Source organism: Crocodylus porosus, unplaced genomic scaffold (genome assembly GCF_001723895.1).
Source record: "Crocodylus porosus isolate Cpor-Errol unplaced genomic scaffold, CroPor_comp1, whole genome shotgun sequence".
NCBI lineage: Eukaryota > Metazoa > Chordata > Crocodylia > Crocodylidae > Crocodylus > Crocodylus porosus.
Window position 1 is genome coordinate 23,567,199 of NW_017728921.1, and position 12,234 is coordinate 23,579,432.

General features: G+C 48.7%; 1 protein-coding gene across 2 annotated transcripts in view; it reads left to right on the forward strand.

The window, feature by feature from the left end:
• The window catches only part of GATSL3 (GATS protein like 3), a 24,803-nt gene extending 19,106 nt beyond the window's left edge, over positions 1 to 5,697 (forward strand). For both annotated transcript variants that reach the window (XM_019539276.1, XM_019539277.1), the window contains exons 4-8: positions 1,653 to 1,776; positions 2,100 to 2,213; positions 2,600 to 2,682; positions 3,503 to 3,597; positions 4,575 to 5,697. In XM_019539276.1, coding sequence (XP_019394821.1) covers positions 1,653 to 1,776; positions 2,100 to 2,213; positions 2,600 to 2,682; positions 3,503 to 3,597; positions 4,575 to 4,640 — 482 coding nt within the window. In that variant the 3' untranslated portion in view covers positions 4,641 to 5,697. The remainder of the gene's footprint in view (positions 1 to 1,652; positions 1,777 to 2,099; positions 2,214 to 2,599; positions 2,683 to 3,502; positions 3,598 to 4,574) is intronic.
• Positions 5,698 to 12,234: the final 6,537 nt, after the last annotated feature.

Here is a 12,234-nt window from a genome sequence, read left to right on the forward strand (position 1 = left end):
TGAGGGGGGGGGAGGCAAATGACCACTTGAGACGGCAGGGGCAGACTGCATGGTTCCTTCCTACAAGTGGCACACCACAGGTTTGAGTTGAGCTCCCACCTGTCCTGGGCTTGGTACTCAAGTATAGGATGAGCCCCACCGCTCCCCCGTCTCCTGGAAAATAACCTTGTTTTAGAGTCAAGTAATTACAGTAGTTGCTTCTGGCCATTCAGCAAACCTTTTATTGGCTTGTTTATAGGAGCTAAAATACAAAATCTAGTGTCTTCAACATGGTCAAATGGTGAGCCTTGTAACCATTTATAAGCCCTCTTATATTAATAGTCTGCATATGGGATAAAAAGGTATTTTTAGTAGCACATCCACCACTAGATGGTGCCAGGACCTCATCTTTGATTCCTATTGGACCCCAGCTCATAGCAGGTGCCAGCTAAAGCTGTGTGCACATGTTTATGGAGTGTCCTGGGGTTGTGCATGACTGGCACATTAGAGTGCCTTTAGAGGCAGGCTCTCCAGCCAGGGGACTTGCCCCCGCCTCCAGAGGAGCCTATCCTGGGCTCTCCTGATCTACTACTGGCACCACAGTAATACCTGATTGGGCTGCCTGAAAACTTCAGTGCCAACAGCTAATTGGGTGGTTCATTCTGCCCCCCCCACTCCATCTGGACTGTGGCAGGTTCCTCAGTCAAGCCCAGGCCAGCTCCAGGGACGTAGCCTGGGCTGTGGCGCATATGGTGAGTCCCACCACCCCTGGGTGTGTAGTGGGACTGGGGTGACATGGCATCTGGACTTGCTTCCCAGTAGCTCCTGGCTGCAGCCCCTGCCAGCCCTGGGCCTGCTGCCCAGGCATCCCAGGAAGTCTGCCCCACACCTACTGCTGAGGGTGGGACCCATGTGGGTAGGGTGTGTCAGCAGGCAGATGGAATGGGGAGTTGTGTTCAGGAGTGGGATGAGTAAGGGAGGTTGGGACCTTGGGTCAATGACAGCTCAGGGCTGGGACAGAGCCACAAACCACTCTGGTGCCAGTCACAGGTATGCAGGCAGCGGATCACAGGTCTGCTGGGATGTGGGTCAGGGCTGGGATTTGGAGGAGCCCTTGTGGTGAGTATTGGTCCGTGGGGGAGAGGATCATGTTCTGCCCTGGCCCTGTGCTGTCACTGTTGCATGATCCCAGGGGTGCATGGCCAGGCAGAAAAGATGGAGTTGCTTGGTGAGCTGCTGCGTGGCAGGGTGAGGGGTGCTGCAGTGCTGACCTGGCTAGTGACAGCTCACCAAAAGTGTTTGTGGCCCCAATAATTGCTCACCCCTGAGCTACTGAAATCCAGACTGTTCATGGTTTCCCCCTTGCATGAGCAGGAAAGCTGGTTCATACCCAGTGTGGCCTCAAGGTGGCACTGCTGTGATGTGGCAACTGCAAGGACCAAGGCAAAGTGCTCCTTGATGAGTTTACCTGATTGCATACTCAGATTAGCTGAAACTTGAGGCATCCAGGAGGCTTGGTGTTCCCAGTACTCACTGCACAGTGCAAAGCACATCTCCCTTTGGTGCCATGTGTGGCTGTTCCCCTCAGATATATGGTGTGGAGCTTTTGTAGTGCTTATAGAAGACTGCTCGGCTGGTGCTCGGACTATGCTAATGCTTATGTCTCCTCCCAGCTGCAAACCCCACCGTGCACCCTGTGCAGAGTCCTCAAAACAAGTTCTGCATCCTGACTGTGGCTCCTGACACCCTGCCAGCTATTGCAACCACACTTATGGATGTCCTGTTCTACTCGCACAGGTAGGAGGCTGCAGGGGCTGTTCTCGGGAAGGAAAAGAAAGGCCTTAGCTTCACCTTCCAGTATTATTTCCACTGGGGTGAGCACTGCACTGGTCAGCCTCAGTGTGGCATAATGGACCATTCCTATATCTGAGATGCTGACAATGTGATCTGTTAACTCCAGCAGAGGAGATCCTACAAATGGTTCCACACTAGCTGTCCAGGAAAGCCATGCTTCATGATGTGATAGGATGGAGGGGGCAGGACAATTGTGTATCCCTGCATCTGGGGCTAACCTCTCTTCTGCCCCTTCCACCCCTCCCTCCCACCACTTTGTTTTGCAGTCCTCCAAAGGAAGCTGCCCCAGGCAGCCAGGATTTCAACTCCATCACATTTTTTGCCTTCTCGCTGATTGAGGGCTACATCTCTATTGTTATGGATGCAGAAACACAGAAGAAGTAGGTATCCTCTGGGATGCAGGTCAACCATGTACCAGGTCTCTGATACATTCCAAGCTACAAAATTCTGCCCATATACTTTAGTACTTGATTGTGGGCGTGGGGTTTCTGAGGTGTGTGTACTTCTCCTTGGTACCTATCCACTCCCTTTCTTCTTCCAGTGTCTGTCAGTTGGTGGGCCCTTCAGATGGGTAAAGCATTTAGCAAGGGAGGCCACTGATGTCAGGAATTACTGACCTGTGACTGGAACAGGCAGGAGGGTGGAGGACCCTGTAGGGGGTAGCATTTCTTGGGTATGTGCACTGGCTGTTGGGGGCTGAGGTCCAAGGTAGGGATAATGTACTCAGTGACCAGGTTTATTTGTTGGCTGTTTTCTTTTTTGGTAGGTTCCCCAGAAACCTGCTGCTGACCAGCTCCACGGGCGAGCTCTGGAGGATGGTGAGAATTGGGGGGCAGCCTCTGGGTTTTGGTAAGTGGAATCTTCACAGCACCCTCCATTCATCTGTCATCTCCCTTAAATGCTCCTATGGCCCCTGTCATGTGATACTTGACAGCCTCCATCTGTACTACAGTAGTCCTTTGGTGCATACCTGTGAGACTGGGAATAAGAGCCCTGCCTACCTGAGTGAAGAGCTGAGCCCAGATAAATGCACATCTGCAGCATATCTTGGCAGGGCTGTCCCTCAGTATGACCTGTCGATGCATGCCTATGGCCACTTTCTAAACCCAGAAGTGTGCTGGTAAAGCTGCTTGGCAGCTGCTCAAATACTGCAGACATATGGAGGGGTTCTGCAGGCATATCTCTGCCTTTGAAATGTGGTAGCAGGTGTGGGCATGACCAGTTGAGCTGGGATATGGCACAGCCACAGTATAAATAAGCATGAAGTGCCATGCCTAAGGCTGCAGGAGAATTCCATGTCTGAGCAAAGAACTGAGGTCCTTGGCTAGTATTCTGTCCATCCTTCGCCTCACCAGTATCCAGATGACAGCGATACATGAAGTGAGACTATGTGTCTTGCTGCTTCCTTCTTTCCAGACTTGTACTCCTATTGATGCTCAATGGTAGAGGGGCAAGTTTTAAGTTACCTGAGTGCCAGCTGTCCAGTAAGCCAAGATAAACTTATCTCAGTAGTCACCTTGGGAGTTGTTTTAAGTACAAGTCTAGCAGCTACATATCCAGAGGCCATGGGGGGGCAAAGCTGACATGATTGAGCTGTGTGGGGGGCAAGCACTGTTTAGGCTTCTCAAGCATACTGACATTGCACTGTGCCCTCTTCCCCCTTTTGCAGAAGAGTGTGGGATCGTAGCTCAGATTGCTGAGCCCCTGGCTGATGCAGACATATCGGCCTATTACATCAGTACCTTTAACTTTGACCATGCTTTGGTAAGTCGGCTTATGTCCCAGCAGACTGAAAAGGCTCAAGGGAATGAGAATGATGCTAGCAGGCTAACTTCCTGTGCCTGATTGGTGAGCTGTTTTGTACTCATTGGAGTCACTTCCTCCTGCCTTGGCAGCTGGTGGGTGTAAGGGAGAGCCCAATTGGGAGGCTGTAGGACCAGACATTCCACAGTAGTGAGGCTGTCCTGACCTGCACTGTCTGAACAAGGCTTTCCCCGTTGGCCTTAAACCTAGACTTTTCGTATCTGCACAGTGCCAGCCTTACTCACTGTGTCTCCTAGCCTAGAGTGACTGCATGCTGGGTGGCACTTCAGTCTGGTCCTTCTCCCACCAGTGCAGGGTTCAGTTCCCCTTTGTGTGGTGACTGCCCGCCGTGGGAGGCAGTGGAATGCATCTCATTCGAAGAATGAGTGCCATTGGCCCCCACTCCCTTGTGCATAAGCTCTGAGCCTGCTCTGCAGTGTGAGAAACTACTCCTGTGGTGATGCAGAGGCCCTGGGGGTAGTGGGAGGGACCTCAAGGGGAGAGGAAGAGGTTTGTCAGCACTTGGTTGTTGTGGTGTTATGGGCTGCCTGTGCCAACTCTGCATACAGGCCTGAAAGAAGAGGTGAAGTCTGGTCTGGGTGAACCCTGCCTGGCTACCACTTCCTTCCTAAAGTGATGAAGCACCTTCTCCAAGTTGCATGAAGGTAGGAGAAGCAGAAGAGCTGCTGCCCTTGCCAAGTTGAGAGATGACAGCTTGGGAAATCAGACCTGGGTGCCCTTTAAAATGGGGAAACTAGAGCATTCCCGGTGGAACTGCCTAGGCAGCAACTCAGACATTTGTCCAATTATCTTTCCAGCTCCATCTTCCAAGCCCAATTGGTGGCAGCAAAGATGGTGACCTACAGTTGCAGAGAAGACATGCAGCCTGTATCAGGGATTGGCATTGGTAATAATAGGCTTCGCTTTCTCTCTGCCAGGTCCCAGAGGAAGGCATTTGCAGTGTCATTGAAGTGCTCCAGAAACGCCAGGAGAGTGGCAGATAACTGGCATGGTGTCTCCTCTGTGCTCTATCGCCCATCTGGAAAGATGAGAGGGTGTAGTTCACTGCCCGACACAACGCGGTGGGATTGTTGAGCTTTCATGGGACTAGAGAGAGAACACTCCACTCCTGTTTCACAGACGGCTGGCCTGGGCCTCTTGTTAATCTTCCAGGCTTCTGGAGAGTGGTTTGAACTGCTGCACATGGGGGTCAGAGGGACATGCGTCTTCAGGTGGATTCCAAGAAGAGTTTTCTTGTCACTCTGCAAGAGTGTGAGCTGTCAATTCTTCCCAGAGCATCCCATGAGCTAACTCCAATTGTTTCCTCTTGCAGGTTCAGTATTGCCTAATTCAGCACCCTTTCTATCCCCACTCTCCCCACATCCCGTCTTGAAACAAGGAGCAGAGTACATGATGCACTATGAACTGGTACTAGGGAGAGATGTTCTGCACACCCCTTGATGAGTTCTCCCAGCTCAGTTCAATTGGGCACTCTCTCTTTTTCCTTTAACTACTTTCGTAGCCAATTTCACAGTTGCTTTGAGCTTCCTATACTTAATTTCTCCTGATTTTTGTGATGCCAGGTTCAGGCATCTGCTTTTCCTAGGCTGGGTCTGCTTTTCCTAGACTTTATCTAGTGGGCATCTCAAGGTGGATATGGCCAAAGACAAATGTTCTTTTTGTGAGTAGAAGGCAGTGGCTGATTTTGCATGAGGAGACATGTTGGCCATTGGGTTGCTGTGGAAAAGGATTCTTGTGGTGGTCTCTCTCTACATGGTCATGGGTGTGGAGAGAAATGGGTTGCTCTGGGTCTTGTAGTGTTAATGACCCTGATGTTGAGAGCCTGGGATAGACATGCTGCCTCCAATACAGAAAACCATGTGCAAATTTAAGCTAAGGGGCTGAAGGTCCCTAAATTGACCTTTTACTGTAGAAGTGCCCTCCCAGGCAAGGAAGGCCGAAAAGCTTGTTAGGACAGCTTCTTCCCCTTGTGGGCTAAGCTCCTCCATGGCCTTAAAGACATTCTGGGGCTGGCTAGCTGCAGTTAATGTTACACTTTTTTTTAATCTTTTGTATTCCAAGCAGTAAATCCACTGTCTTCAGCACTAGTGGTGAAGTGGCGGATTGACAGGTATGCTCTGGACTTCCCAGTTTGCCCTCAGGTGGGGTGTGTGCCATGAGGGAAGTGCTAAACAATCCCATTTCCAGAGGATCTTGGGTTGATTTGCTGCCTACTTCAGGGAATGGGCATTGCGTGAAGGGAGGATGGTAGAAATGTGCAAAGCTGCTGGTAGTGAATGATGGCAAGAATTCCCTTGATTGGAGCAGTGGTGCTGGGAAAGAAGCATGTGTCCAAGAGGTCTGAGATGAAACAGCCCATGCTGCCTTTAGTAGTCAGGGTAGTAGCTGTAGCAACACTTGTGATCTACATAGAGGTATCCAGGAGCTTAACTGTTTTTTATCATGCTGATTTCAAGGGATAGAATAATCCAGTCACCTTTTCCTACAGCAAAAAGTCAGTATTTCCCTTTGAAATGGGGGTGTGCTGGGAGCCTGGAATTCCATCCTCTGGAAGCCAAGGTCTGTGACCCCTGCTCTTGTTTTTGTGCCTTTTTTCCTGTGGCCTTCTTAGGACTGGACCTTCTTGGGTCTCTTGCCTGTAGTGGAATGCCCACAGCTCTGCCAGTATCCTGCTGACTTCCAGAGAGGGTGGTAGGCTTCTGGTGTGTCACTGAGGGTCTGTCTCCTGGGTGGTGGCCACCCTGTTCAGCATCAGGCTAGGGAAGCTGCTTCTTGGTGAATGGGTGATGCTTGTCTCTTTAGAGCCTGTATACACAATGTAGAGGAGTGACATGGCCCCTCAAGTTCATAGGAAAAGACTTGCATGAAACACTCCTGCGCTCATTTCCCCTTTTCAGTGTAGCTGTTTCTTACAGGAAGTAGATTCATTATTCGGCAGTGACTTAGAAGCTGGAAGAATCTATTTTTCTTGGATTTCAAGCTGCTACTCTTTCTGTTTCAAAGGCTCTAACCTCTACAAAAGCCTGGCTGAGTGGACACTACCAACACTCCCAGTTGGGGTAATACTATCCTGATGTCTTACCCCTGCTGTGTTCTGTCATAGCAACCCTTTTCCCCCAAGCAAGCATCTAGCCTGGAACCAGGGCTGTTGGAAGCACTCTTTTAACTGGTGTGCTGTTTTGCAGCCATGAAGATTTAGGTGTGGGGCTTTGGTTTTTACTGGGGCTAAGCTTAGGTTCTCAGAACATATTTAGCCATGGGACAATGCCTTCTGGAAAAGGCTTCAAGTCCCTGGGCAGTGGCCTGTGCCCTCTTGGATACAGTGCCTAGAGAAGACCTTTGACTTCCTATGGAGTTTCTTGCTGATTGGAAGAATGGGTCTGCCAGCAAAACCAGGCTTCCTTTAAAACTTCTATTTTTGCATAGTTTTTAAATGAGTCAATAAAACTCCATTTTCAAAAACCTGAAGTTCTTGTGTGTCTGTCTTGTGGTGAAATGCAGGGAATAGCACCTTCAAGTGACCTGGTATTCAGTTTCACATTACTAAAGGCCAAACATTAGGGAACCTCATGGCATTCTCGAGGGATACAGCACTAAAGGATAGAGAAGCACATCCTCACCTTAAATTGAACAAAAGGAGATTGGTGGAAGATATGATCACTCTTACAAGAGCAGTCATGGAAATAATATTGAGGGTGGGAAGGCTTTAAGGCTGAAAAACCCCAAGCAGTCAAGGTCAAGTAGCTATGGACTTGCCTAGATGCAACTTGTATATAGAAATCGTATTCTAAATTGCCAGGATATCTGAGTAGTGGAGCTTGGGGATGGTCTTCCAAGCCATGTGGTGCATGTGAAGAACCAGAATTGCCTTAAGAATGATCTGTATACACTTATGAAAAACTGTGTCCTATCAGACCATTCCTATCATTCACCAGGGAGTATGTGAGATGTGGACTTGGGTGTTTGCAGTCCCCAGTTTGGGGTATTAAGGTAACTCTCATGGTGTGGAAGGTGTCTGGTAATTCCATGCCTTGGGGCTCTTGCTGGCTGCCAGTTGGTGCCAGGAAATATTCTTTCCCCCCCCCCCCCCCCCAATGCTATGTGGCTTCTGTTTGGGTGCTTTACTCTGAAGCATTGGTCTGAAATGCACTTGGTGGCTCCTGCCAGTGTTAAGAAAATGCAGCGGTTTCTGGTTGAGCAGGCTGCTTTTTCACTCAGGATCACATTTGATTGCCAAATATGCAAGAATGATTTTTTTTTTTTTTTTTCTCCCCTTGGATCAGATTGGCATAGCCAGTGGGGGTTCTTTACCTTTTTCTGTACTATGAGGCATAGTCCTCTTAAGATTTGAGCATCTGCTACCCAGTTACTTTCCTGTTGTTGCAGTAGCAGGGCATTGTCTGTACTCTTTTTCTCCACTGCTTTTACCTATGGCAAGTTATGGGGATGTTCTTGGTGTTTCAGGTATTTGCCTTAATTGTGGTTGCGTGAGGATTTGAAGCAATGATTCCTCAGGTTAACAAATTGCCTGTGAATGCATGTGACTGGGCTTGATGTATGAGAAACCCCTTCCCACCCCCTTCAGTCCTACATTCCTATCCTAGTGCTATGATTTCCCAACCTTTGAAATTCTTGAATGCAGAAAATCTAGTCCCAAAGATCCAAGTTTTAAAAGTTCTTTTCAGCTAGTAGGATAGGCTTAAACTATGATGCAATTGTCCCTCCTGGCCAGTCAAGCCATGTTCAGACAATCCAGACCCACTGCTGTCCTTGGGGACAATTGTTTGAGTGTCTGGGGAAATTGGAATCAATCTTGCTGTTTCCTGACCTTTTGGGTGTGTCCAGACAAGCACAGTCGTGTGGTGTATGGTGCTGCAAACATGTTTGCATCACCATAATTTCATAGATTGTAAAGGGCTAGAAGGGACCTTGCAGAATATTAGATCCAGCCGCCACTGCTCTAAGCAGGAAGACAGCTGGGATTAGTTGACCCCAGTGAGGGACTGTCTGGTCTCCTCTTGAAAACCTCCAGAGTGGGTGACTGCACCATCTCTGGAGAGAGTTTATTCCACAACTTGGACACCCTGACTGTGAAGGAGTTTTTCCTGGCATTAAGCCTGAAGTGGTCTTCCAGGAGTTAGTGTCCACTGCTCCTGGTGTTCCCCAGGGGTGCCCTAGTTAACTGCTGTGCATCAGGAGCTCGATGCACACTGAGAGAGTGGCTTACTGCTATCAAGTCCCCTCTCAACCTTCTCTTCTTTAGTCTAAAGAGGCCCAGGTCCTCATACAGCTTGCCTTGCAAGTCCATGATCATGTAGGTGGCTCTTTTCTGGACCCTCAAGTTTTTTCTATGTCCTCATTGAAGTGTGGTGCCCAGAACTGGATGCAGTACTCCTACTGTGGTCTCACCAGTGCTGAGTACAGCTGGAGTATCACTTCCTTAGTTTTATGAGATGCATCTGTTTCTGCATGCCAGTGGGTTGTTTGCCCTGCACTTGCACTGATTCATGCAATGGTCAATCATTACCCCTAGGTTCCTTTTGGCTGTGGTGCAAGTCGAGCTGTCACCACCGAGTATGCATGCTGAGGGTTGTTTGCCCCCAGATGGTGCACCTTACACTTGGAAGTGTTAAACTTCATCTGGGTCTGGTCTGCCCAACTCTCGAGCCTGTCCAGGTCCCACCTGTATCTGCAACTTATCTTCTGAAGTGACCACGCTGCCCCATAACTTGGTGTTGTCTGCGAACTTGGCCAATGAGCTTTTTACTCCGTCATCCAAATCATTGATAAAGATGTTGAAAAGCAGCGGTCCAAGCACAGACCCATGAGGGAGACCACTGGCCTCTTCACATCTGGATGACAGATCCATTCATGAGAACACTCTGGGTCCTACCCTGTAGCCAGCTTTCCACCCACTGAACCATCAAGCAGGTGATCTCACAATCTTCCAGTTTTCCCACAAGGATACCGTGGGATACTAGGTCAAAAGCTTTTTGGAAGTTTAGGTATATAACTTCTACTACATCTCCCATGTCCAGGTGGCAAGAGACCTGTTTGTAGGAGGAGATGAGATTGGTAAGACCAGACCTACCCACAACAGCCGTGCTAGCTGTCGTCCAGAATCTTGCCTTCCATGAGCGTATTGCACAAAGATCTTTAATGAGCTTTTCCCAGAATTTTCCCTGGGATGGAGGTTAGGCTAATTAGCCTATAGTTGCCAGCGTCCTCCCTTTTCCCCTTCTTGAGGATGGGCACAATGTTGGCCCTCTTCCAATCCTTGGGATTTCCCCCATGCACCATGAATTTCTGAAAGAGCTTTGCCAGGGGTTCTGTGATGACCTCAGCCAGCTCCTTCAGCACTCTTGGATTGAGACCATTTGGTCCTGCTGACTTATAAATGTCATGGGCATTCAGGAGTTCAGTTTTTTTTTTTCCCCCTGAATATTGGTTACCAGCTGTCTTGAAGTGTTAAGCAGGGTCCCGCACTTGCATTTATTTTCCTTTAACTGCCTGCATACCTAAAGAAGGACTTCTTATTGTCCTTGACTCCCATAACTAACTTAAACTCAGTCGCTGCCTTGGCTTTCCTGATCATTTCCCTGCACATACTGGCCACTCTTGTATAGTCCTTTTTGAGGACCATCCCTAGCTTCCACTGTGCATACACTTCCTTTTTCTTGTTTGAGAGCACTGCGGGGGGGGGGAGCTGGATCTGGAGTTCTCTTGAGAACTGATGGAGGCCGCGTGTGTGTAGTGAGGGGAGCGTACTTGTTGTGCAGTGCCAGGGGAGGAGTGGCCCTAGCTCTGCATACTCTGGACTTGGAGATGATTGTTTTCCAGGTAGCTCTGGACAGGTCGTTGTGGCCAGTCTTCTCTGTGGCCTCCTCTTTCCCCTTCTCCATGTTGTTCTCCTCCTCCATTTCCCTGGAGTAGGGCCTGGCAGTAGTTGTTGATATAGTCTTCATGGGCCAGTGCTGCATAGCTAGTGTACCTCTTCCTCAAGCTCCTGCACTTGGCCCTCCAGGGACTCCGCTAAGGAGTACATCTGGCAAGTTGGGGTGCTCGGGCATCAGCAGCCATAGTTTTTAGGGGCTGGAAAGGATCTTGCAGATCATCGGGTCCAGCCCTAAATATACTGCATAGACTGGTGTTCTGTGTGCTGCAGGGGAACGCTGCTGGAGCGTGCACTGTGCTGGGTCTGTTTTCTGCGGGTGTTTTTTATTTTTTTTAAACTCTGGATATCCAAGGTGTGCCACCGCTACTTGTCCCTAGGAAACCAAATGCCCACGCACATCTGGACACGCCCCTTGAAAGCTTCTAGATTTTACCTATAAAATATGTGAATAGAACAACCATGTGTGTAGTGGTGACCATTGTAGCTGCTTGCTTGAGGCTGCTGAGCTGCCCAAAGACTTGATACTTAAGTTAGTATGGAGAATACTTGTCAAAAGATGGTTGCTGTAATGCAAGTGGGGGAATAACTGCAATGGAAAGATCCATCCTAGATCTGGCCATAATAGAGTAATAGGTTTATTGATGGATTTGGTGCCTCTGTAAACTCACAACCTAGGACTGTTGGAGAGGAGAGGAGAGGACTTTCTAAAGTGACTTCCGTTGAAGTTCTGCACAGCTGCACTGGCTAGAAGGGTGTTGGGTGAGCACATTGTGTATCCACATCAACTTTTAGTTGTAATGGTGGCGATACCATGAGAACATGGCATTGGGATAGGCCATTCCAGCCCAATATCCATCTCTGCGATTTTATTAGTGGTCTCGCTCTGTGTGGTTGAAAACCCAGCAGGCTGGGACTGCTGTTGGTGAAGGAGGTGAAGGCAGATGGGTTTCCAGAAAGCTTGCTTGCCATTTCTGCTTCTGAGCCTCAAGCTCTGGCCCCAGATGCTTGTGGGAGTACTTTTACGTGTTGTTGTTTTAGGGTTTTTGGGAAAAAAACCCAGTGTTTAGTACACTGGCTTCACAACTTTTGAAGACTGTTAGGCTGGACATGGGATGCTTAATCTAGTGGGTATTTCTACTCCACAAATGTCTGGGAAAAATTTTGAACATGTACTAAAGAAAATGGATCTCTTAAAGATGTTTCCTAAATGGTAGCTAATAGGAAGCATTCAGAGTTGGCAACGTTCTTGGTGTCCATTGCTCCCCACTGATCAAGGGTGTGGGTGGAGTCTTCCACTTCAGTGGGACCTGCAGGGTTCTAGCATAGGGCCAGGTTCACTGGAGTCCAGCGAACACAACTGAAACAGAGTTATTCATACTTCCAAGTCTGAAAGGACCATCCTAAGAGCCTCAGTTTGTTGCTTCCCCATAGCATTTCTTAAGCCTGATTTTAAAAATAAATAAATAAAGGCATTGTCCCTTCTTGAGTCCTGATACTGTAGTGTTCATTTACTAGGGATTCTGTCCAGGATGAGAGCCCTGAATGACCTTTATTGCTCCTTTTCCTTCTGCAGTCTTGTGAACTCTTTGTTGAAATAGATTTTATGCAAACTACAGATTTTGAAGCCTTTTCCACTGCTAAATTGAGCCTACCTCTTGAATGACTGTGAAAGAAGATATTAC